This window comes from Moschus berezovskii, chromosome 25, assembly GCF_049115385.1.
Source record: "Moschus berezovskii isolate FMDL1 chromosome 25, NW_MosBer_1.0, whole genome shotgun sequence".
NCBI classification, from domain to species: Eukaryota; Metazoa; Chordata; class Mammalia; order Artiodactyla; family Moschidae; genus Moschus; species Moschus berezovskii.
The window spans coordinates 5175992-5202509 of NC_142484.1; the positions used below are offsets into that span (position 1 = coordinate 5175992).

Genomic DNA, 26518 nt, shown 5'->3' on the forward strand with positions numbered 1-26518 from the left:
TCTCTTCACCCCGGTACCTAGTACTTAGCACTCACTGAATTGAATTGAAAGTTGCTCAGTCATGTCTGACTCTTTGCAACCCCCATGGACTGTCCATGGAATTCTCCAGGCCAGAATACTGGAATGGGTAGCCGTTCCCTTCTCCAGGGGATCGTCCCAACCCAGGGATTGAACCCAGGTTGCCCACATTGCAAGAGGATTCTTTACCAGGTCAGTAGATGCTCAGGAAATACTTGTTAATTTCATTAAAAACTCTTTTTTAGAGAGTTCCCTGGGGGTCCACTGGTTAAGATTCCACCTTCCAGTGCAGGGTTAGTGGGTTCCATCCCTACTCAGGGAACTAAGGTCCTCCTATCTGCTGCTCAGGGTGGCCAAAAATTAAAAAAATAAAAAAACTTTTTAAAGACCTCCTGACCTTTCTGATTTACCAGATTTTCTGAGAATTGTCCTGGGTGTGACCCTTCTCTGCAGCTGGGACTGCCTCTTTCTTCCAACGTTACCTTCTATCTGGTGAGGAAGTCTTAAGCCTATTTATCTCCTGCTTTTCCTTTCCAAATAATCCAGCACAAAGCCTTCATCCTATTCAATCTGGTCTGTTTCTTGCATATGCAAGTCAGTGTTGTTTTTGACAGGGGTTGGTGCCTCAGAGGGACACCTCTGAGTGTGTGGGCAGGAGGGGGCAACCAGGGCTAGGACTGCCCTCCTGTGGAGGAGTTGGCCCAGATACCCACAGATCCCTGAATCCCTTTACTCATTCATCATCAAAGGACTTGTTGGTACCTGCTTCAGACTCCTCCACCCCAGACCCAGGTGGATCACAGAGCCATGTGCACTATGATTAAATGAAATAATGCAGTCCCTCACCAAAGTCACCATTTATGATGAGCTCCTAGACTAACTAGAAGGGTTGAAGTCAGGGAGAACTTCCTGGAAGAGGAGACCTCTGTGTTCAGCCTGTCTCCTGAGGACCATGGGGAAACATTGACAGGCTTCATGGAGGACAGTGATTTCAAAGTTCTGCACTGGCCTCACCATCATAAAACTTCTAGATTTCTCAGATCACCACCTTCCCCTTTTTCTCCGTAATCCCTTTGTAATTTGATTTTTCATATTTCAATTTTCAACCCATTTCGACTTCTAGAAAAATTACATGAAAAATTTCACACACACTCAACAGCAGAGAGAAAAGTCTAATGAACACACATGTGCCCATCACCCAGCTATGACTCCTTAACTTTGGGAAACACACAGAGCTGCCAAATTTTAATCCTATCAAGTAACGATTTTTTAAAATATTATTTACTCTTACTGTGATTTTATGAAAGAAAGGACATTTCGGACTTCCCTGGTGGCACAGTGGATAGGAGTTCACCTGCCAGTGCAGGAGACATAGGTTTGATCCCTGGTCTAGGACAATTTTCGTGCTGCGGAGCAACTGGGCCTATGCACCGCAAGTACTGAGCCTGTGTACTGCAACTGCCAAAGCCCACGTGCCCTCAGAGCTGCACACAGAAACTGCAGGGCACGTGCTCTGCAGCTGGAGAAGCCGCTGCAGTGAGAAGCCCACGCGCCACAACTAAAGTGGCCCCCACTCACTGCAACCAGAGAAAGCGCGTGTGCAGCAACCAAGACCCAGGGCCGCTGAAAAGTAAAGAAATAATAAAAAGAAAGGACATTTAACGCCCTCAGAAAAGACCAGCTCAGGATAAAGAAAAGGCTCGAAATGGAACGAGCTCGCCTTGAGAACAAAGATCCACATTGTCTTTCCTTCTGTTATGTCACCAGGGCTCAGTCCTGATCCGAGGGGTGGAACGGGGCTGCCCTGGCAGAGGACATGCCCTGGGAGGCCCCGAGCCAGTGCTGGGGGGTTGCTGGGTGGTCGGGCTAAGACATGTTGAGGCTGGAGAAAAGGGGGCAAATAGGGAACTCTAGCAGGATGTGAAGGTGGGTCCACTTTCACACGGAGATTTAACTTGTTTCTTTCCCTTTTCTTCACTGCATTAAGAGTCAGTCTGGATTGGGGGGAGGGGATCGGGGTTTGGGTATTTCCCTTCCCATCAAAGGACTTAGTAGGAAGGAGAACCACTAGGATTGCTAATAACGAGGGGTCACCACTGAGCTTGCCGGGAAAGAAAAGAGAAAACGGCCTTTGAGGGAAGAGGGAGAGGCCAAGAAGTGGAAATCTGGAAGAGGAGCCAGTATGGGGATTGCTTGGTGGGACCCCAGCTGCATTATCGAAGGGTGCGGTCCAACAATGGGGTCCCAGTGCTGGAGGCACCAGAGAAGGAACACTGCAGGGGCCAGGAGGGATCCAGGCCCACCCAACTTAGCAACCACCCGGGCTTCTCAGGGACGGAACCCTCTCCGCTGCCCACATCCTGGTTCCCCAGTGTGTGGCCTGACAGTGGACGTGCCCAAGATCTGGGCACATAGCTTTTAGTCAACTGCCCAGGGCAGGGAAGAGCTCCCACACCTCTCCCGGGGTTGGAGGCAGGCTGAGCTGAACAAATGGATCCCCTCTTATGGGGTCGGTGAGGAGGGAGCCCACTACCTGAGGGAGACCCCACAGGGCTCTGGAAGCGATGACAGAGCCTTGGGAAGTAGTGGGTGACAGTGCAAAGGGAGAGGGTTTAAAGGGAAGGTGGATGCCCTTCTGGCGACATTGAGCAGCACGCAGGAGCCAGTTGGTAACATTTGCTGGACAAAGGAAGAGTTGAAGAAATGAATGAAAAAGATTCTGTCTTTACTTCTTTTTCCCCAAGCCTTGGTTTCCTCAATGGCAAGTCGGGGATACCATTTACCTTGCTGGGCTGTTGTGAAGTTTGAATGAAATAAGCCAGTTAAACTTCATCCCCTTGCTGAAGACACAGATTAGATATCACCTCCTCCAGGAAGCCCTCCCTGCCTTCCTGCATATAGGCCCCAGGATATCTCAAAATTGTGCTTTCCACAACTTAGGAAGCTGCCTCTGTTACTAATTTTGAGCACCTTTAAGGGAAGGGTCCCATCTGGCTACTGTTTGAGTCCTCCATCGTGGGACTGACATGCAGAGTTCTGCACTCAGTAGCTGCTGACTGAAGGCTGACAGATTTACTTGGCACATGGTAGAAGGCCAGTGGGTTGACCCCACTCCACCAGCTGACCTCGCATGGCAGGAACGGGTCTAGTGGCATGCACCCTCAGGCACCCCAGGCCACGCAAAGGCTCTATCCGTGGGCCTGCAGGAGAGGGAGAGGAGGACCTCAGGGGGTGGTTCGCCCCTTCTGTCCGTGCACACAGCCCAGCCACTGCCCCCACCCCGACCCTGCCGCCAGATCCCTGGCTGCCCAAGGGAGAGGGAGGGCAGGAGGGGGGGTCTCCCCCATGATGCAGCCGTTCCTCCCTCCCCCACTGGCCGCCTGCATTGCCGTGCTGTCACTTCAGACATGTCCGACTCTGTGTGACCCCATAGACGGCAACACACCAGGCTCCCATCCCTGGGATTCTCCAGGCAAGAACACTGGACTGGGTTGCCATGCCCTCCTCCAGGGGGTCTTCCAGACCCAGGGGTCAGGCACACATCTCTTCAGTCTCCTGCATGGGCAGGCGGGTTCTTTACCACTAGCGCCACCTGGGAAGCCCCGCCCGCACGGAGACAGGTGCTTTAATGAGCACCTTGGGGCACGGGGCCGAGTGTTAGGAGCCCTGAGCCTCCGCAGGCAGCTCTGTGGGCAGGAGATCCCGACTTGGGCCTGGGAGCGGGACACACCCTAGTTCCGCTGGTCCTTAGTGCTACGACCTTGAGCAAGTATGTCACCTCTCCCATTACCAAGGACCTGCCGCTTGCCAGGCCCCGACTGGGCAAGGCTTATCTCACGGAAGCCTTACTCTAGTCCCGGGGCAGGCAACGGCACCCTTCCTTGACAGACGGGGGCAGCTGGACGGAGTAGATAAGAGATGAAGCTTTCCAGCAGAGGCAGATCCGACTCCTGTAGTCTGCAAAGCAGCCTTGGGACTTTCCCACTGGTCCAGTGGCTAACACTCCACACTCCCAATGTGGGGAGCCTAGGTTCAATCCCTGATCGGGGAACGATTAAACAGATCCCACGTGCTGCAACTAAGACCCAGCACAGTCAAATAAATGCATGCTAAGTCGCTTCAGGCAAGCCGGACTCTGCGATCCCATGAACTGTAGCCCCCCAGGCTCCTTTGTCCATGCCCTCTCCAGGCAGGAATACTGGAGTGGGTTACCATTTCCTGTAGGTAAAAATAAATTTCCAAGGGGCCTTGAGCGTGGACCCCACCCCTGATCAGCACTCAGGACGGGCCGCCCACTCTCACAGTTCGTCTGCACCAACGGCCGGTCACCCCGTCCCCCGCATCTGTTCTCGAGGTCCCAGCAGTGGTGGCACCAGCAAGCCCACCTGTGTCTACCACCGTCAAGGCTAATGAGCCATGACCTCAGGGGACTCCCAGGCAATCAGGGCTCAGGGGAGGCTGCTCAAATTCTGTCCCAGGGCTTCCCTGGTGGCTCCGTGGTAAAGAATCCACCTGCCAATGCTGGAGACGTGGGTTCGATCCCTGGTCCGGGAAGATCCTACATGCTGCAGAGCAACTAAGCCCGTGTGCCACAACTACTGAGCCTGCGCTCTGGAGCCCGTGCTCCACGAAAAGCCACTGCAATGAGAAGCCTGCGCGTCGCAGCTGGAGAGTAGCCCCCGCTCCCTGCAACTAGAGAAAAGCCCTCACAGCAACAGAGACCCAACAGAGCCAAAAAGTGAAAAAAAAAGATCTGTCCCAAGAAGCCAGGCCCATCCCAGCTCTGACCCCTGGGCCCGCCCTCCTCACCCCACCAGACTCCCCTCCGTCATCTCTCACCCCACCCTCCAGGCCTTGGGGGTCAGGAATGAAGTGTTCTTCCAGGTCTTTGTGGTTTGATTCTCCAGTGGAGGGAGCACCAGCACTGCCCCGATTCTCCCCGACCTCCCATCCACCTCCCCGAGGGTCAAGCCCTTCCTGGCTGTTGCCTTTTCCTTCCTCCCAACCCTGCCAAGGTGGTTCTTCCTACCCGACCCCAGAACAGCCTAGCCTGCTCACAACACACCATGACTCTCACAGCCTGGGGGCCCCCAGGGCAGGGACCAGGCTGACCCATGTCTCCTCCAGTACCACCCGGGTGGGCACAAGGCAGGCCTCAGGTAGCGTGTATGGACCATCTTGGTGAGGACTGGACTGTCCTTAGTCCATCTGCAGAGATGGGTGTGGAGGGGGCCAGGAGGGCTGGGGTCTCCCCGCCCAGGGCAAGTGTGGCTTGGCAGCACCATCCACTGGGTCAACACGGATGGCAGGGCCCCCAGCGCTTTTTTTTTTTTGCCACACCATGCAGCTTGCAGGATCTTAGTTTCCCTGCCAGGGATTGGACGGGGGCCCTTGGCAGTAAAAGCGCTGAGTCCTAATCACTGGACCACCCGGGGGGGTGGGGGTGTCTTGATGAGCAGTAGCAGTCCTGAGCTGGCACACACAGGTCAGACGGTAGGAGGGACCAACCAGAGAATAGCCCAAAGCCTACGTATATAACCTGCAGAGTCCAATGCCGAATGAAATGCAGGGCCTCAGTCTTCAAAATCATCTAGAATTTCAGGACGGAAATCACAGAGCATAAAATCAAACATCAAGTAGTGCATGAGTCAGGCATCCATGAAGCTGATCCCCCGCAGGCCTCTTCCCAGAGGTCTCACCCCTCCTTGGGGGAGCCTGAAGGTGAGATGCCCAGGAGGATAAGGGCAGGACTCCGACAGCTGCCCAGGGCGGGCCGTTCACTCCTCAGGGACACGCAGCTCTCACACACACGGCATGAAAGAATGGCAATGATGTTTTAAAAAATTAGGTTTATAAATATTTTCTCCATTGTACAAAGTTTTTCCCTGTCCTGCCCACCCATCACTGTTCACATTTCTCCTGTTTTTAAAATCCCAACTATATTTATTTTTTTTAAATCATAAAATATATTTTTTTCTTTGTTCATATTTAAAACTATGTACAGGGGCGCTGAGAGGCCGGGGTGGCCCGGCCAAGGTCAGGAGGAGTCCGTGCAGGGGGACGGCGGGGGCGGGAAGAGGTGGAAGTAGCTTCTCTCTGTGGCGGGCGACGGCGGGCAGCTGTCCTCCGCCGACAGGTACTGGCTGTGGGGTGTGGGCGGAGGCGGGTAGGGGTCTGAGTCCGAGTTCAGATCCAGGTAGTACTTGCTGGCCTTCCAGCGGCTGGCGCTGTAGTCACTGTCACACACGTCGGTGCTGCAGGGCGTGGTCGGGGGCGCCACGCCGCGGATGATGTAGGGCCTGGTGGGGATACAGGGAAAGGGAGCCTGCATTCAGAGTGGCCCACCCACACATGAATCGGGCCCCCTGAGCCTCCACAGCGCCACCTCTAAGGTGGGCGCGCCTGCACTTATCTTGCAGGCTGCCAAGTCCGGACCCTGGCAAGGACTGCAGCCCCGGGCTGAGGTCACCTTTATGGAGAACAAGGCCTCCAGAGCCCACTTGGGACTAAACTTACTTAACCTCTCTGAGCTTCCATTTCTCCTTGACAAAAATGGGAAGGATGAAACGGTGTCTGTTTCAAAAGCGGCTTGTGAGGATTAAAGTGAGATTCTGCATGGAACGTGCTAGAAACAGTGCCCGACACCAGAAGGTGCTCGACAGCTATCCCCTCTTGTATCATTCCTGTAAGTAGTGGAGACCAGCCGGTCCCGTCTTGATCCCGGGGATGTCTCCTGATGACCCCCATGACAGCGCCCTGTGGCCTGGGCCCGAGGTGGGGCTCACAGTGGGCAGGAAGGGGGAGCCCTGGGAGGGAGCAGGACCCCAACAGACAGTGTGGAGGGGAAAGGCACCGGAGGCAGGACCAGAATGAGGACAAGCGAGCCAGCAGACTGGAGGCTGAGAGGCAGCCCTGGAGACGGGCTGTGACGCTGAGGCGCTGGGGAGCCACTGCAGGTTCTTGAGCAGGGTCGTGACCCCTCGCTCAAGAGGGGAATCGGCCGGCTCCCCTTCCAGGCCCGGGAGTCCACCAAACGGCCACCAGAGGGCGGGCGGCGCCGCTCTCCGAGGGTCCGCGGCTCCAGGACCACGGAGGCGCCTCCCGCAGCGCCCCCAGACCCCGGCTCTCTCGACGTGGGAGGCGGGAGGCGGGGGGCAAGCCTAGCGGGGCCCAGCCTCCACGAGCTCCATCAGGTAGCCCGCCCGGGGCGGGGTGGGCCCTGTGGGCTGAGGCCGCCGGGTGGTTGAAGCTCAGCAGGTTCAGCTCGCCCAGCCTGGCTCCGACCCGCCCCTGGACACGGGCCAGCGGCGCCGGACCCGACGACCCCTGTAAAGGATCGCCCAGTCGAGGGCCGGCCTCGTCCGCTCCTTCCCGGGGGAGGCACCGCGGGCTGGCGGTCCCCGAGCCGGATTCAAACACCGTCTGAGCGCAGAGCCCTCGGGGACCCGGCCAGCCGCGGTGGGGACCCCCGGTGGCTTCCAAAGACCCCCAGGGCTCCCACCCGCGGGTTCCGGGTGCTTTCTGACCTCAGCGCCCCCGCGCTGCGCCGACCCCTCCCCGCCGCCTCTCCCGGGAAAGGGGGCCGGGACCGCGGGGGGCTGCGTACCTGTACGGCCTGGCGGCGGCGGGAATGTTGGAAGAGTAGAACACGTCCACGTTGTACAGGGAGGGGTCCGTGGCGGGGGACGGCGGCGGGTTCAAGATCTGTGGGGAGGCCAGGCGAGGTCACACGCGCCCCGGAGCCCGCGGTCCCCGCCACCCCCACCAGCCTTGCCTCCTCCCACGACCCCTCCTGGTCTGGGGACAGGAAGCGGCAGCCGTGGCCTGCGGGTGGGCACGGGGAGGGGCAGAGAAGAGTGGCCGCCGGGGCTGCCCCGCTGACCAGTGGTGACCCCAGGCCAGCGCGTTCAGGTCCCTGAAGGGTCCTGCACCCTGGTCTCCAGCGGGGAAGTGTCCCTGCCGGCCTGGGCGTGTCGCTAGGCCCCAGAGAGCCTGGCGAGGTTCCTCTGGGACTTTTACTTCCCCATCTACTTCCACGTGGTGCAAAAGTCTAATCTCTCTAATTCACTCCTTATTCCAAACACTCCTGGGGGAACCCTGAGGACGCGGGGGGTCCACCCACCAGGGAGGGGCTACAACCTAGCTGTCCGCCTGGCCAGCATCTCAACAAACCAGGAAAGGGTGCCTCTTTCTCAAGGGACTATACTGCCCCAAACTATGGTGCTAAAGACACAACTCTTCCCCCGAAGCTTGCACCCTCCAGAGCCAGGCAGCACTCGACTGGCCCCATAAGAGGGGCCGTGGGACCTGGGGGTCAGGTCTGCACTCCCCCGCCCCACCTCCTGCCAGCTGTTCCTGCAGGGGGCACAGCAGGCAGAGGGCTATCACTGCGTGTGTGCCCTGAAGGACGGGCTCTCCCCAGGTCCCTGGGGTGGTGGACAGGGCACCCCCTGTCCCAGGGAAGATGTGGATTGAGTCCTTTGTAGCATCTCCCAGCTGCAGCAGGCTCCCTGGTGAGGGATTTCTGAGGCCTCAGTAGCTTCATCTCTAAAATGGGGCTAGGGACTTCCCTGGTGGTCCAGTGGTTAGGACTCTGCGTTTCCAACGCAGGAGGTGTTGGGTTCATTCCCTGATCAGGGAACTAAGATCCCACATGCCTCACAGCGAAGCCAAGAAAGAAAGAAAAATTTTAAAAAGAAACAAAAAAATTAAGAAGACTTGCTTCCTAAGGCAATCCTGACACTTGGTGAATAAACTACAGGAAAGGCCCAGGCCCTTCCCCTGCCCTTCAGGAACCACATGGACCCCTCTCCTATTCTAGGGGAAGGGTCCTCTTCAGTCCACAACAGCCAGTCTGGGGATGCTCAGGATTTGACCCCAAAGCTGGGAAGGTACAGCTGGGGAGAAGAGGGAAGCAGAAACCCGTTAGGGAGAATCACCAGCAGAAAGGGCCTGGCCCCCCGCTGCCTCTCACCCCAGGCTGGGGAGGGGGGGGGCTTTTTCTGCATCAGCCCTTGAACTTGACCGGACCTGGCTCCTCTTCACTTCCACCTCCAAGGAGCTCTGGGATCCTGCCCATAACCCCCTCCCTGCTGGCTGTCAGAGCTACCTCCCCCAGGGCGCTGGGGAGGTGAAGGTCAAGGAAGGGTTGTGGGGAAGTCTTCCCAGTACAGCAGTAGGCAGATCTCTAGCAAGTTCTATTGGTGCAGCACCTTGGCCACTCTTCTGTCTTCTGGTGCGTGGCAGCTGGGGGCTCTTCCCTGGTCACTCCCTCCCAGATAACCTGCTTTTCCTGTGTTCTAAAGAGTCCTCTTTACCTCTCACTGGCCAACGCCCTGGAATTCCAATCCCTGCTAATAATGTATTGAACTTTCTCTGTTCAAGTCACCATATGGTTTCTGTCTCCTGATTGGACCTCAACTCATAAAAGCTGCCTGAAAGCCATCAGCGCAGAAATAGTCAGTACCTCCAGACTCACTCAGACCTTCTAATTACATTCCAAGGGCAAGTTTTAAATACAAACATGAAACCTTGAGAACATTAAGAGAACATGGAAAGAAACTATTTTATACGAGGCAGGAAAGCCTTTCTGGGCATGACCAAAATCCCTCCCGACTTAATTTCATGGTATAAAGGGCAAATCACAACATAAACCAAATCAAAAGACAAAAAGCTAGGGAAAATATTTCAACCCATCAGTCAGTCAGTCAGTTCAGTCGCTCAGTCGTGTCCGACTCTTCGAGACCCCATGAATCAGAGCACGCCAGGCCTCCTTGTCCATCACCAACCCATATCCCCGGCTAATTCTTTTAATGTGTCTGCATCTCTCCAGAAAGAGCCCGTGTGCTGAGCTCAGTCATTCAGTCGTGTCTGACTCTGCAACCTCATGGACTGGAACCCACCAGGCTCCTCTGTCCACTGAATTTTTCCAGACAAGGATACTGGAGCCGGTTGCCATTTCCTACTCCAGGGGATCTTCCCAACCCAGGGATCGAACCTTGCGTCTCCTGCATTGGCAGTGGAGTTCCTTACCTCTAGTGCCACCTGGGAAACCCAAAGAGCCCTTACAAATGGATAAAAAAAAAAACAAAAACAAACAATCCAATAGAAATAGGACATAAACACACCTTTCTGAGAAAATAAAACTACAAAGGTTATTAACCATACAAAAAGATGTTTGACATCATTTGTGAAATATGAGTGAAATATAAATCACACTGCTGCTGCTGCTGCTGCTAAGTCACTTCAGTCGTGTCCGACTCTGTGTGACCCCATAGACGGAAGCCCACCAGGCTCCCCCTTCCCTGGGATTCTCCACTAGGATACCATTTTTACCCTAAACTGGACCTGAGGAGACGGAGAGGGACAGTCATGCTGGTGTTGCCCTCTGCTGGTGGGAAGAGGGACTGTCGTCTCTTAAGGACCCCTTGGCAAGAACTATACAGTCCATGGAATTCTCCAGGCCAGAATACTGGTGTGGGTAACCTCTCCCTTCTCCAGGGGATCTTCCCAACCCAGGGACTGAACCCAGGTCTCCCACATTGCAGATGGATTCTTTACCAGCTGAGCCACAAATGGCAAGCCACTCCAGTATTCTTGCCTAGAAAATCCCAAGGACAGAGGAGCCTGGTAGGCTATAGTCCATGGGGTAGCAAAGAGTTGAATGTGACAGAGTGACTTCACTCACTTGGCAAGAAAAGTCAAGATGACCTTCAGCCTTAGCTATAGGGCATCTTCCTGGAGTCTCCCCTAAATGAGAAAACTGCAGGAGTTCTGGGCATTGCTGTTGGGGTAACAAGATCCTGGGGTGACCAGACACCCACTCGTGTGGCCCAGCCACACCCCAACAAAAGGCGCTGTCCAGTCACTAAGAAGGGAACATGCTCTGCCCGAGAAGGAAAACAAACTTCAGGGTGCAGGAGAGACAGGGCGCGGAGTGGTCAGCTCGGGCAGAATGGCCCTGGGGGAGGAGTGGGGCAGGTAGTTACCACTCGGTCCTCCTCAGTGTGGGGACAGCACCCCCTTCTGGAGTCGGGGTGATGTAGCACACAGAGAGGGCATTCCTCTGAAGTGCTGGGTAAAGGCCAGCAGTTCACTGAGCCTCAGCCACAAAAAGGGAGGCTGAGCCAGTTCCAATGAGGTGGATGAAACTGTAGCCTATTATACAGGGTGAAGTAAGTCAGAGGGAAAACACCAATACATTAACGCATATAAATGGAATTTAGAAAGATGGTAATGACGACCCTATATGTGAGACAGCGGTATAGAGACATAGGTATAGAGAACGGACTTTTGGACTCTGTGGGAGAAGGCAAGGGTGGGGCGATTTGAGAGAACGGCACTGAAACATGTCTATTACCGTATGTGAAACTGATCACCAGTCCAAGTTGGATGCATGAAACAGGGCGCTCAAAGCCAGTACACTGGGACAACCCAGAGGGATGGGATGCGGAGGGAGGTGGGAGGGGTTCTGGGACCGGAGCAGGGACACATATACACCCATGGCTGATTCATGTCAATGTATGGCAAAAACCACCACAATACTGTAAAGTAATTAGCCTCCAATTATAATAGATAAATTCATTAAAAAAAAAAAAAGTGAGGCTGAGAGAGGAACTACCATTACTTGCAGATGCTGTCATGTGGGTTTTAAAAAGTACACACGAAACTACACTGTACGAGATGCTAATGGTGGATACATGTCTTTACACATTCGTTCGAACCCACAGAATTCTACCAAGAATCCAAACCACCAAGCGTGAACTCAGATATACACCGTGGCCTCTGGGTGCAGGTTCATGGACCGTAACCAGTGTCCCACTCTGGTGTGGGAGGCTGATCATGGGGGCAGAGGGGGGATTTGGCAAGTCTCCCTACTTTCTTCCCAATTTTGCTATGGATCTAAAATTGCTCTAAAACTAAAAAGTTGTCTTTGGGACCTCCCTGGTGGTCCAGTGGCTAAGACCCCCTGCTCCCAACGCAGGGGGCCCGGGGCCCGATCCCTGATCAGAGAATTAGACACACATGCCTCAACTAAAGGTTCGCAGGCCGCAACCAAAGACCCTGTGTGTCATAGCTAAGACCCAGAGTAGCCAAATAAACAAGCGAATAAAAGTAGATTTTTAAAAAGTTGTCTCTAAAATATCCATATGTAAAATTGGTGAACTCTAAATAAAGTCAAAGGGAATTGTATCAATGCACTGGTTATGATATTGTATTACTGTTGTAGACTTAATGTCTGGGTCTCCCCCAAATTCATATACTGAAACCTAATCTCCAACATGATGGTTTAAGAGTGGGACCTTCTGGAGTGCTTAAGCCACAAGGGTAGAGCCCTCAGGGATGCAATAAGTGTCCTTAAGAAAGAGACCCTAGGGGCTTGCCTGGTGGCCCAGTAGTTGAGACTCCACGCTTCCACTGCCGGAGGTTGCAGGTTCAATTCCTGGTCAGGGAACTGGTCAGGGAACGAAGATCCTCAAGGCACGGCCAAAAAAAAAAAGACCTCAGAGAGCTCCCTCATGCCTTCTACCATATATGAACTAAGAATTGGGCTTTCAACAGGGAGAAACCAGAACCCTGATCTTTAACTTCCCAGTCTCTAGAACTGTGAGAAATAAACGTGTGTGGTTTAAGCTGACCAGTCTACGGTATTTTTGTTACAGCAGCACGCATGCGCTAAGACAACCGTAGTTACATAAGATGGTTCCGATGTGGAAAACTGGTGAAAGGGAGATGGGACCGCTCTGTATTATATTTTACAACTACATATAAATCTACAATTGTCTTCAAAATTAAAGAAAAAAAAATTACTGTCTTTGCTGGAAAGATAAAGTCCGTATTCTCTATGCTCACTTACGCCCAGATTTCCTCTGGGAGGACACATTATAAACTCCGCACAGGCTGTGCCTTTGGGGAGGGATGAATTCCTGGTCATGGCAAAGGCTGGGACCTCTTTTCACTGTGCCCTTTGAATTCTGTACCATGAACCTATATTACTGATTCAAAGCAACATAGTTAATTTTTAAACAGCTGGCTCTACACAGGGTTTCTTTTGGGGATGATGAAATGTTCTAAATTTAACCACGGTGATGACTGCACAACTCTGTGAATATACTAAAAACCACGGAATTGGACACTTTAAGTGGGTGGATTGCATGGTATGTGAACTACATCTCAATAAAGCCATTGTAAAATACTGCTGCTGGTCAGTGTCGTCTCTTGATGCCAAGTATGATCCCCCAGCTCCCAGCTTCTCCAGAGGCTGCAAGCATCCTGGTGTCCCTGTCGCGAGCGGGAGGGGGTGGGCAGGGGGCTGTCCTGGAGTCAGCTCAGTCTCACACGGGTTCTTGGGGCTTCTGGCTGGCTACATGGGCCATCCGAAGGTCAGGTGACGATAGCAGCAGGAAGGACAAGAACAGTGGGGAGGGTTCCTTAACTCCACTCTCCTGACTCCTTGCTTCCCCCACCCCTAAACAGCCCAGCCCTGCAGCCTCCAGGAGACTCAGACTGAATCCTGCGGACCCGAGATAATAACCCCCGCTACCTCCTCCTTCCTAGACCCTGCCGGGACCAGGCGCAATAAGGAAGGGCAACACCCTGGATAAGGGGACACTCAGAAGGGCGGGTAGGCCCCATCCTGGTGGGTGGCACTTGCTGGGACCCCCCAGAGGAAGTTCAAGGGGCCATCTTCACCTCAGAAGAATGTTCCATCACAGAGAAGTCAGGTTTTGAAGAATTAAGCAGCACAGAACCAGGTAAAGTCAGAACCTGACACGTAGCCCCAGATTCGCATCCATGCATCAAGCTCACCTGGTTATCCCAAGCCACGCTCCTGGCAATGGGGGTGCTTTCCCAGCCAGCATGGAGGAGAAGGTCCCCCTCGGGATCCTACAGCGGGACCTGGACACTAAGGGCTTCAGATTGTCACCCTCTACAATCATTTCCTTCTAGGCTGTGGCCTGGAGCCAGCCCACACCCCACTTGGGCTGCTGGAAGCTCCAGGGAGCAAGAGTCAGCACAAAAGTCACCCTGTGAGTGCCTGTCCTTAGAAAACAACCCAGCTACTTTCTGGGAACCAGCAAGGCCTTAGGCGAGAAAATAGGGTGTTTCTGGTGGGGACACTGAAGGGAAGCTCATGTCCAGCCAGACAGGCCCTGTGGACGGGGGAGGCCTTTGGAATAAAGACTGGCACCCAGACCCGAGGACGCCCAACAGCAACCCTGGGAGGTGGGATTATGGGTGCGACTTCCACTTTTTAGACTTCACGTGACTTCCGGATTATCCACAATGAAAAGGGAGTGCTCTTTTCTAAACAGAAAAGCCAGGGGGCGGGAGGGAGGTCCAGGAAGGAGGGAATGTATGCACACACACAGATGGTTCACTTTGTGCTATGGCAGAAACGAACGCAGCGCTGTAAAGCAATTCCACTCTAATAAAGGAAGAGAAAGGGAAAAACCACAGGGCAGGACGGGGAGGTGGGCGAATGCATCCACCGTCCTGAGGGACAGAACGGCTGGCTGGTAATTCTAGAAACCCTGACGTCATGGGTTGCGGGGGACCCCGAGCTGGCTGGGCTTCCTCCTGCCCCCACTCACCGGCGGGTACAGCGTAGCCTTGGTGCTGGACGAGCTGCTGGAAGAGGCCCCGGTGACGTGGTTCCGGTCGTAGAGGGGCACCCCGGCCCGGGCCCCCATCAGGCTCACAGAGCTCATCATGGACTTGCCGCATGAAATGCCTGTGGGAGGGGGCCGGGGTGGGGGAAGAGGCCTGGTCAGGGGCCAGGGCGCCCCACGGACACGGCATGCTTTCTCCAGCCCCTCTGCCCAGGAGACCCAGGCTCAGGAAAGGAAGCCTGACGGGTGTCCCCAGTGGGCGACTCAGAGGAGCTCGGGTCAAGTCCAAAGAGCATTTCTGACCCCCTCACCCCGCAGCCCGCCCTGACCACCCTCCCCACCTCCTCCAGGGCCTTCGCAGGGCTCAGGCTCCTCACCTGTGAAGGGACCGTGCTGGGAGCCGCCGGGGGCGATGAAGTTGAGGGGCACGTGGGGGGTCCCGCTGACGTACTCGTGCGGGAAGGGCCCGTTGGCACCGGCGTAGCGCTGGCACACCACGCGCTGGCACACGAAGTAGACCCCGCCCATGATGAAGAGTGACAGGATGATGCCGATGACTGGCCCGATGGCGCTGCTGTGGGCCGGGCCGTCGTCCGAGGGCAGCTTGGTGATTTCTGCCGGAGGCCGGGCAGGGAGAGACGGTGGACGTCAACCCAAATGGAGCAGGTCTCCTGCGGGGGGGCAGGCGCTGTGTGCCCTGGAGGGCTCGTACCCGCCCCGGCCTAGCACCCACTGGTGGAGCTGCTGGGGGACTGGGGCAGCACCCCTGAAGGGTTTGCCCCCTCCAGCCTCCCCACAACAGCCTCCTGGCCCTCCTCAGCCCGACTGAGCTCTCCCACCACCCCCAGCCCCTCACCAGCGACTCCTCCGAAGTAGCCTCCTCCTACTCACATCCTGACCCGGAGCTTCCTGGTCTGGGCTCTAGACTCAGCCTTATCCAAAGAACACTCACTTCCCCATCAGATCGGCTCAACGGTTCTAGGGACAATCAACTCCGTTCCCTCCAGCTGGCCAAACCCCCCAAAGAAAGGGAGGAAAGCTGCTGGTTCCAGCAAGGAGGCCTGACTATGGATAAAAATCACCCCAATGACTGGGGCTACAGTCACACGGGAGGCCGAAGACAGAGTCAGCGTGGACAACTGCCCACCAGAGGAGCAGGGCTCAGCTGCCCTCTGACCTCAGGCCTCAGCCCTGAGTGGTAGCTGAGGGGCCTGCCCTGGGTTGACGGGACAGTGCAAAAGTGCTCGGTGAGTCCCCTGGAGACCCCTCCTTCTTCCCCATTCTTAAATCGTCTCTATCTTGCAGTCAGAGCTCTCAACCCTGGTCCATCTCCCGTGAACGAAGGGGCCACGTCCCCAGATGCATGGACACATCCCCACTTCCTGGGAATCCAGCTCCCTTCCTGTCTGAATCTGACAGCCTTTCAAGACCCACTGCCTCCAGGAAGTCTTCTCTGACTGCCCTCATTTCCCATCCTCTGTACCCCGGTACCTCTGACTGTACAGACCATGTCATCCAAGGGGCACGCAGCACGGTGTGTACGTATATGTGTGTGTGTGCGCGCGCGCATGCGCATGTGTGTTTCTGCGCAAGGCCACACACGGCTCCTCCTCAGCCAGACAGCAGGCTGCCAGGGAAGGGACCCAGCCCCTACCCCATCAGGCGATCTTGTCTGGCAGACGCTGCTGAGTGGGGTCTCTGGGCAGAAACATGCTGCCTCTGCCTACCATTCAGGCCCGGCCCATCACAGTCAGCCCCGCCCACCTCTGCCTTTTCCAAAGGGGGCCTGCTTCTGTGCGTCTGTCCCAGCTAAAATGCCCCTTAGCTCCATCTCTCCCTCCTCACAGCTGCCTCCACCTCTAGAAAGGCTTCCCTGACTCCCCCAAGGCCTGAGACTCCCGACCAGCCAGCCTCTTCAGTCCTCACCATTTCCTCCCTCTGGACCCCACGGTCCTGGAACAGAAGCCCAGCACAGAGTGACCACTCCGCCCCCGACCCCGCCCTCTGCAGGAAGCCAGCTCACCGCACATGAGTTCGTCGGAGCCGTCGACACAGTCCGGAAAGGAATCGCACTGCTGTTTGATGAGGACGCACTGGCCGCTGGCACAGCGGAACTGGTTGGGCAGGCAGACGGCTGCAAGGAGGGGCCTTGCGTTCAGAGAGGCTGGAGGGCATGACGCAGCCAGGAGCACTAAGCAGATGACCACAAAGAGGTGCACCCAGCCCCGCGACCCAGACCCAGCAGCGGAGGTCTGGGGTCCAAACGCAGAGCAGACAAACGGACCCCTTCGAGGACCAGGGCGGGGCACCGTCCCAGCCAGACCAGCCTTCACCCTCCCCTCAGTGACCCCCGTTTCAAGGCCTGTGAAATGCTGGGGACGGGCTGGCAGGGAAGAGACCTCACGACCCAGGGAGGTAATGATTCACCAGGATGCTACCATGGGTCAGGCTTGCAAAGCACCAGACCTCCCACAGCCCCTGAGCCCAGGCTCCCTCCCAGGTCATGGGGTCAGTGGACGGCCCACAGGAGCCAGGCTCCTAACCAGGCGGGGCATGGGACAGCTGACGTGCCCGCAGAGCTCCGGGGGTCAGGAAGCGGGAGCAGAGCTCAACCGGAAAGGCAGAGGCCAGCCACGCAAGCAACTGGTGCAGCTCTCAGGCTTTCAGGGGAAGAGGAAGAGAAAGGTCGGGTACTGTAGCTGCCGCTGCTTCCCTGCTGACCTGGAAAGGGCCCTGGCCCTGTGAGGAAGGGAGCTGCCTGGGGGCTCGCTGGTCACCTGCCCCCAGGACTTCCTGTCTATGCTCCCCACCTGCCCCGGCCCAGGAGCCCCACGCTCAAAACTGGAGACAAGGAACCCTGTCCATGCAACAAGTGGGCAGATCTCCTGGTCACCGAGCAGGAGAGGAAACTTCTGAAATGGAGGGTGGAACCCAGAGCCTGCACCAGGGCCTGCTATTCCCCCAGGGCTGCCTTCCACCAGGAGAAACTCTCACAGTGGGAGGAGGGGGGAGTGGTTCCTAAACAGGGCTCCTGCCACCTGCCGAGATCTTGGCCACCAGACCGAGCTGGGGCCAACAGTGTAAGGCAGGGCTCAGAAAACTCTTCTGTAAAGAGACAGATAGGTCTCTACAGTAACTACTCAACTCTGCTGTTTTCATGCAACACCAGCCTCAGACAATATGTAAATGAATGAGCCTAGCTGTGTCCCAATAAAACTTAGGCGGCTAAGTTGGTAAAGAACAACCAACTTACCCTGGTGGCTCAGATGGTAAAGAATCTGCCTGCAGTGCAGGAGACATAAGAGACAGGAGTTCAATCCTGGGTCGGGAAGATTCCCCTGGAGAAGGGCATGGCAACCCACTCCAGTATTCTTGCCTGGAGAATCCCATGGACGGAGGAGCCTGGTGGGCTACAGTTCATGGGGTCCCAAAGAGTCGAACATGACTGAGGTGATGTAGCATGCACCCAAAACTTTATTTACCAAAATGGGTTGGTGGCCTGGATTTAACCCTTAGGGCACAGTGTGCTAATCCCTGTCTAGTCTCCATCAAGTTCTCAAAGGGTCTATGAGCTGGAAAGACTTTACAACTGTAGCTTTATAGAAACATTTGGGGGAATGACCCCCAGGCCTTCACCTTCCACAGAATGGCTGCTTATCATGAGTGGGCAGGTAACAGATAAAATCTGAGTTATCCAAGTACAGGACCCAGTAGCTATGGGGGTAGCAGCTAGAAAGACCTATTAACAGCTAGCTCAGCAGCAATCAACACGGGGCCGTGGTGCTGACAGTATATGGCAGGAACCGACCGAGAAGGTCATTTATAAAAGAAAAAACTCAGAGGGAGCACAGACATTTGCTTAACTGTCACGGTCTAAAGGATGATCCTGCTGGTCAGAGTGGACCCAGGCTGACCAGACAAATCTTTCTATAATTCCTGGTTCAGTGGGATGCTAGAAATCACCCAGAAATAAGCATTAACCCACAGACTCGTTGGTGGAGGACAGCACTGCCTTTGGGGATGGGAATTAACCAGGGTGTAAACCAGGGAAAGCCAACTGACTAATGCATTTGTCTTGGATTTCTGTAAAATTCTTGACTTAATGAGGGAAAGCAAGATAGATTCTCATAGTCCACCTTCATGTCAAACTGGTAGGGCAGACGGCAGGAGCCTTCAGGGGGCCTAAAACTAACATTTTTTCCTTCCCAAGCTGAGCAGCCTTGGCAAAGGTTCTACAGTGACCCTGCTCATGTGCGGCCTGATAAAGCCCAAACTCCAGGAGGGCAAGGGGGTGCCCTAGGGGATGGGCGGGGCCTTGTTGGGGCGGGGCCTCACCGTCGCAGTCCGCCTCATCCGAGCGGTCCTGGCAGTCGGCCTCGCCATCACAGCGCAGCCGCAGGTCCACGCACTGGCCCCGCGCACAGGGGAACTGCGCGGCCGAGCACACTGGGCAGCCCTCCTCGTCGCTCTGGTCGTCACACTCGGGGAAGCCGTCACAGCGCCAGGCCCCGGGGATGCAGTCGATCTCCCCAGTAGCGCAGGCGAACTGGTCGGGGGAGCACGTGGGCGGCTCTGCAGAGCAAATAAAGAACATCTTGGGCTCCGGCTTTTGAGCAAAAGCTGAGCGAAGCACGTCTAGCTTTCAAAGCGGGGAAGATGCTCAGTTCATACATGCTGTATCCACCTCGTCTCCACTGCCCTGAGTCGTGTCGGGCTTCCCACCTCCAGCCCCAAGTAGGCCATGAAGCTGTCGACCCAAAGCATAGGGTGAGTGTGCAGGGCATGGCTACACCGGCGTGTCCACTGCACCCCCGCCGGAAGTAGAAGGGTCAGAAAGCCAGTGGTCAGCACCCCCACCTATTACACATTTGGGGCAATGGGGCCAGAACACTGTGAGTGCCAAGAGAGCCCACAGGCATGGTGGTGGGGCCTGGTGGAGGACCCAGGCCCTTCACTGAGGGGTGGGCTGAGGAAAGGCAGGTGGTAAGGGTACCAGAGCGGGAAGCAGAGTCGATGGGGAGGGGATTTGAAAGTTCCCTGGTGGAGGGAGTCATGGGAGGGTGGTGAGCTGAGAGGGTGAAGGACAGGAGATCTGGGGCCACTTCCTACCAGTGGCCATGGGAGGCCATTCCCCTCTCGGGTCCACTGCTCTGGTGCAGGCCAAGTGTGGACAGTAGTTCTCAGGGAGGGGCACTGTCCTGGAGGCCTGGACACAGACGGGCATGATGAATGCCAAAGTGCCAGCAGACACACTCAGGAGGAGCTCCTGGGCTGCCCCCCTTCCCCGGGGTCCTGTCATCATCTCTCCCTCCTCTGCTGGAAAATCACAGAAAACTGGAGGCCCGGAAATCAGCCCAAACTCCATTTCAAGTTTAAGAACTGTCATCGACATCCATAAAATCTGATTAAGGAAAAAGGTATTGGGAGTTCCCTGGTCATCCAGCAGTTAGGACTTAGGCCCTGTCACTGCTATAGCCAAGGTTCAATCCCTGGGGGGAACTAAGATGCATAAGCCACAGAGCATGGCCAAAAAAAAAATTAAAAGACATCAATTTCACAAAAGTATTGACTTCATGATGTACTAAGACTTTCAATATTTGGAACCTGTGTGCCTCCCCCATAACTGCGGGGTCCACACTGGACTGACTGGGGATGGGAGATGGGGGAAGAGTTGTGAGCAAAAATGAACACAATTCTGCTGTTCCCACTGCCTTTGGCCACAGAGGACACACCGGGGACAAAGGAGCCAAAGATGGATGTGTGCGCAGTGAACTGCCAAGGAACACAGGGACGCTGGCCATGGAAAGCTGTGTGTGGACAGTGGCCCACACCCCACTCCTGAACTCCAACCAAAGGCCTTGTGCCTTTGATCGCTGTTTCTACTGCCCGCCCACCCTCACAGCCCAGCCAGAAGAAAGAGGGTCCATGTGGGGCAGGCTCTGATTTCGCGAAGGGCGCCTAGTCCTGGCAGATGTCGCTGGAGAGCCAGGATGTGGTGGGGCGGGGTGTGTGTGTGTGTGTGTGCGTGTGTGTGTGTGTGTGTGCGCACGGAGGTGGGGTTGAACCCAGGCTCCTCTCAGCAGCTGGGCAACCTGAGGAACCTTCAACCTCCCAGGGCCTCCGTTTCCTTGTCCCTAAAACAGAAGCAGCCCGCCTAGATCACCGGTTCCCCCCGGAAGTAAGAGAGCGGGGCAAGCACGTGCGCATGCATGTGCGAGAGTATGTGCGCATGCGCGAGCGCCTGGCTGGGCTGGGCTCGCACAGCGTGGGTGCTGCGGAGCACACCCTGCCATCGCGGGCCGCACCCTGCCCGTCTGGGTCACTGCCTGAGGCACGAGGCTCCATGGCACATCCTGGGGACCTCCGTGAGCCCCCGACCTTCTGAGAGCCCTCAGGGAAGAATGGAGATGGGGACGCAGTGAACACAAGCCTCTTAGGCCCTGAGGAAGGGTGCCAGAGGGGCACGTCCTCCCGTGGGGAAACCCAGGGCTGGGGTCCCAGGGAAAGCTGAGCGCTTGGTGCAGCTATCGTCCCTGGCCCCGTCTCCTCCAGGGCAGTCTGGATGTCTGTGAGCGCAGCAAAGCCACTCTCAGGCCACAAAGCCATGTGGGCCCTGGGGCCGGAACTCAGAGAAAGGCCACTGGGAAGCTCAGGAGAGCTGAGGTGTCCCCGCCAGCGGACAGTCATCAAAGGGCCCCCTCTTCTTGGCCTGGGTCTCCAGGGTTTACAGTGATGAGGTGGGGCAGGAGAAAGCTCCAGAAAGACAGGCCCGTGGTCCTGCTCCCTGAAATGTGCCATGTGTGGGACAAGGCGTGGGGATGATGGCGGTGAGGGGGAGAAAGGAAGGGGCAGGGGAAGACCGGCCCCCTGGAGCTCAGAGGACAGGAACACAGGAACAACACACCCAAGGCCTCCTGGAGGACCTGCAGGAAGAGGAGAGGAAGCCTGGGGGCTGAGTTTCGTCACAGTGACAATGACAGTTCAGCCTTTCTATTACCACTGCCATCCTCACGATCGTAGCAGCTGGCATCCCGTGTGTCATGTGTCAGGGACCACGCAAAGCACTCGTTTACTAATAACAACCCGCCCGATAAATGCTCCCAGTTTCTCTATTTCACAGAAAAGCAAGTGGAGGATAAGCGGAAAGTGAGCAGCCCAGGGTCACTCAGCTGGGAGTGGCAGAGCTGGCATTGGAACCCAGGTCTGGCTGACCCTAAAGCTTACAGTCTTAACCACTCCCAGTGCAGCCTTTGGAAAGAAGAGGATCAAGGGTAGAAGGAGGGGCAAAGAGAGAACTACTGAAAAAATCAGACAAATCCATTATTGGGGATTTCAGCGCCTCCATCGACGACTGATAGCACAAGCGGTCAGGAAGGATACAGAGAACCTAAACAGCACGGTCCCTCGACTGGATCTAACCGACATTTACAGAAACACTCCACCCAACAACAGCAGATGACGTAGCTTCTCAAGCTCATAAGGAGTATTCACCAAGGAGAGGCCACATGCTGGGGAAGAAAACATATCTGAACAAAGTTAAGAGGATAGAAATCATATGTGTACTCTTAGACCACAATGGTAGTAAACCAGAAATCAGTAACAGAAAAATAGCTAGAAAATTCCCTACTAATTGGAAATTACACAACACACTTCTCAATAACACTAGGGCCAAAGAATTATTAAGAACAATTTTAAAATATCTGAACCAACTGAAAATGAAAATACAATTTATCAAAATCGGTTCAGTTCAGACGCTGGGTCATGTCCCACCCTTTGTGATCCCACAGATTGCAGCAAGCCAGGCTTCCCTGTCCATCACCAATTCCTGGAGCTTGCTCAAACCCATGTCCATTGAGTCGGTGACGCCATCCAACATCAAAATCTGTGGGATGCAGCTAAAGTGGTGCTTAGAGAGAAATTCATAGCCTTGAAATGCATGTGTTAGAAAAGTGGACAAATAACAAGATAGTCTGCTTTGAACACGATGCCACAGGGACTATGGATTTTTAAAAAATGCCAGGCAACAACCCAGCAGGCAGAGAACCAGGTCCCTGTTCAGTGTCCCAACAGAAAGTGCCAAGCTCACACCTACCCCCACAAGTCAGCAGGTTCTGCAGGAGCACGAGGTGGACCGGACACGAGCATCGCGGCGTCCCGTCGCCCTTGGCGATGCAGATGTGAGAACAGCCTCCATTGTCACGGGCACAGGGGTGGGCTGCTGTGGAAAGAAATGAAGGAAGGAGTCGGACCCTGCCTCCAGTCTCAGGACTTCAGCCTAGAGGAGGCAGGGGATGAGGGCCAGGCTAGACCTCACAGTAACTGGCACTCCTACAGGAGTGCAGTCAACCCTCGCACTTCATTCCCAGGGCAGCCAGGCGAGTCTGTGTCTGTGGACGCTGCATTTTGCCAGTGAGGAAGTGGCGACCAAAAGCACTTCTAGAACTTTTCCGACATCACACCCCAGCCTTCTGCACCAGCTCCCACTGTGCCCACAACCATCATGCTACACTGCCCACCTATGCGTCTGTCTCTCATGGTGTAGTGGGCTAGTGGTGGGCCCCCCAAAAGATATGTCCACATCCTAATGCCCAGAATCTGAGGATGCGACCTTTACTGGGGAAAAGGGTCTCTGCAAATGATGTGATCACATTAAAAATCTTGAGATGGGGTCTAATTCTGAATTATCTGGGTGGGCATTAAATCTACTAACAATGTCCTTATAAGAGACCACATAAGAGGTGAGGGCTTCCCAGGTGGTGCTAGCAGTAAAGAACATGCCTGCCAGTGCAGGAGCCATAAGAGATGCAGGTTCAGTCCCTGGGTTGGGAAGATCCCCTGGAGAAAGGCATGGCAACTACTCCGGTACTCTTGCCTGGAGAGTCCCATGGACAGAGGAGCCTGGTGGGCTACAGTCCATGGGGTCGCAAAGAGTCAGACACAACTGAAGTGACTTAGCATGCAAGCAGGCAAGAGGTGAGGACAGGGGAGAAGGCCATGTGACGGCAGAGGCTGCAATGGTGCAGCCGTAAGAACACCTGTAACCGTCTTTGTCATCCCCCTGGTCCCCATCCCCTCAGCCCCCTCATTCCCAGCCTCCAGAGAGAGCACAGCCTTGGAGGCACCTTGGCTCTGAACTCCTGGCCTCCAGAACTAGGAGGGAATACATTTCTGTTGCTCTCAGTCAGCCAGTTTGTGGTCGCTTGTCACAGCAGCTGCAGTAAACTAACACATGTGGAAATTAACATAGTAAAGGTGGTGAACCCCGGGAACCCTGAATATGTCAATTACATTAACTTCCTGTGCCCAATCTCTGGACCATGGTTAGGAGCCTGGGAGGGTGGCTGACCTCCCCCAGGTGACAGGAAATGGCAAGAGCACTCTGGTCCTCACCCCTACCCCCGAAGACAAGTCACGGCTTTTTCCGCCTCCATCTCAACGATTAGGTGTTTTTAAAATGGCAGAGTCGTAGCTGAGAGCAGGGTCAGCCAACTTTTTCCATAAAAAATGAGAAAGTAAATAATTCTGGCTTCACAGGCCAGGCCGCCAGTCGTGACTCCCGGTCAGCCAGCTGCAGGGCAAAGGCAGCCAGGACGACGGGGACCCACAGGCTGCAGAGGGCCACCCCTGGTGTAGAGGTTAGCTGTGGGGTCATGTGCGGAAGCAGGACGGGTGGCCCATGTCCCATATCAACATGGCAGAGCCCTCCACAGGCCTTCCCGCGCTCCCCCAACACGAGGAGCCTCTCCATGTCACCCCAGATCCCACAGATTGCTGCTCACAGACACGCCCCTGGTTTCCAACCCCAAACCTGCTTGCTGAACACTGCCTGGTCCTCCCAGCCCCAGCCTCCAAGCCCGGTCAGTGCACCTGGCATTCTGACGACACCAGCAGGCAGCGGGTCCTGACCTTTGTGGGCTGGGCATTCACCGTTCTGACTATCTGCCAGTGACACCCAGGAATCCGTGACTTAGCTTAGCATGGACTAAGGGGCCAGATGAACACAAACATGCTAACCCATAAGCATGGGGCGCCTGGGTTATCTAGAAGCTAGTTTCCTGGTGACTTCACTTATCTGGGACCCAGCTGATTACCACAGAAACTTCCATCGAGCAGTCAACAAAGAAGTGACCGATTTGGAGGTCATGTCCCTGATTCTGAGCAGGAAGCCTAACAGAAAAAATCCCAGTGGCTAAAGCATGGGCTCTGGCTGCAAACCCAGGCCCCCTCGTGTTTATTGGCTGGGTGACAGGGGAAGTAATACCCTTACTGAGTTCTACTTTTTTCAGCTGTAAAATATAATTTCATTTGAAATTATAAATTATTGTGAAATAACATATATAATGTAATAATATACTGAAAACAGGGCTGGGGTGCAAAACAGTCAAAATGCAGTGTGGCCAAGGCAACAGGCCAACAGGGGTGGGCTGGGGTGAGGCTGGGCAGCCCCAGGGCCTTGAAGGCAGCCAGACCGTGGGCATCACAAGACAAGGACAGTGAAGGCCCTGCTCACTCAGCTGGCAGCCCAGGTGTACGTACTGAATAAAGAGAGAAAAGCAAGGAGGCAGAGACGGGTAGACACTTGCACACACACACACCTCCGTATCCACATATAGGCAAGGGCCGGGTGGAGGAACCAGAGGTCCTGATTACGGACATCCCTCTCACAGGCCCCTGGACACAGCCAGGCTGTGGTAGGCAGAATCCTAAAGTGCCCCCAAATTCCCCACCCTGCTCCCCAGCTGGGGAGGATGTGGTGAGCTATCATGCCCGTGGTTTTATCACCTTTCTTGGCAAAGGGACATACAGATGTAATTAAGGTTACTAATCAGTGGATGCAGAGTCAGTCTAAAGGGTGATTCATCTAAAGCTGGACCAAATCTCATCACAGGCACTTGGAAAGCAGAGTGGGTTCGAGAGCTGGGAACGGATGTCAGAGCGGTCCGATCTGTTGCTGATGGAGAAGGGGATGGGGTGAGGGCCTGAGGGTGGTCTCTGGACACCGAAACTGGGCCCAGCCAAAACCAGAAAGAAACGGCAGCAGCCGCACCCTCGCCTCGGTCCGCCCTCCTCCCTTTCTCCAAGGGGGCCGGTCCAGGGGTTGCTGTGCTCTGTGCAGAGGCGTTCCCTCCCCTCGGGAGCCCCGCACACCCCCACTGCCCGCCCCACGTACAGAACTCCTCCAGACTGATGTCCTCCACAGCATGAATGCCGGTCAGGTGCGCGACACGGCCCTGGACTCGTGTCCGTGCGTCCCCCGTGGTCTTGTCCACACGCTCGATCATCTGCTGCTGGCGGTCAATCCAGTAGAGATGCTTGCCCAGCACGGTCAGGCCCACAGGCTGCACGATGTTGGCGTCCTCCAGGGTCAGGCGGTTGGCTCCTGAGAAGGGGATAAGCGCCCCCTGAGTGGCAGCTGACCCCGAGAGCTCAGCCCATGCTCCCTCCGGGAGAACGGAGGGCTGCCGGGAGCCTGGGGGACGCTGGGCTCAGGCTGGCCACGCTCCCTGGAAGCAGGAGACCTGAGACCTCCTCTCAGTCAGCCTTGCTTCCACCTGGGTTGGCCTTGTGACCATGGCCATGGACCCAAGTTGCTGATCCCCTGAAAGCACGGTGCCTCCCCTTCCCCCAGCCCACCCCAACTTCTGGCAGAAAAGCCCCTCCAAGCTCCCATTCTTGCTCTTCTCCAGCCCAGGGGCCTCCAGACTAAGGCAGCCATGGCCAAGCAGCTATAAGTGCGGGCGCTGGAGGCAAAGGGCACAGGACTCCTGTTCCACCCCAAGCTGGGGGCCCCGGGCAGCTGGCTCACCCTCTCTGAGCCTCCCTGGACTCTACCGATCAGGAATCATTCGGGTCCCACATTCTGGAATGTGGCTGGCAGACTGCATGTG

The 26518-nt window shown here is 55.6% G+C and overlaps 1 protein-coding gene across 2 annotated transcripts in view; it reads right to left on the bottom strand.

Annotated features, from left to right (window-relative positions):
- Positions 1–5862: 5862 nt before the first annotated feature.
- LRP5 (LDL receptor related protein 5) overlaps positions 5863–26518 on the bottom strand; it is a 125600-nt gene continuing 104944 nt past the window's right edge. Inside the window, exons 16-23 of one of the 2 annotated variants that reach the window (XM_055415337.2) lie at positions 25801–26010; positions 22723–22848; positions 18966–19202; positions 16654–16764; positions 15008–15244; positions 14613–14752; positions 7625–7722; positions 5863–6317 (exon numbers count right to left, since the gene is read on the bottom strand). In XM_055415337.2, the coding sequence (XP_055271312.2) occupies positions 6056–6317; positions 7625–7722; positions 14613–14752; positions 15008–15244; positions 16654–16764; positions 18966–19202; positions 22723–22848; positions 25801–26010 (1421 nt within the window). In that variant the 3' untranslated portion in view covers positions 5863–6055. Of the gene's footprint in view, positions 6318–7624; positions 7723–14612; positions 14753–15007; positions 15245–16653; positions 16795–18965; positions 19203–22722; positions 22849–25800; positions 26011–26518 lie in introns of both variants that reach the window. The other variant, XM_055415336.2, reaches the window with a different exon arrangement.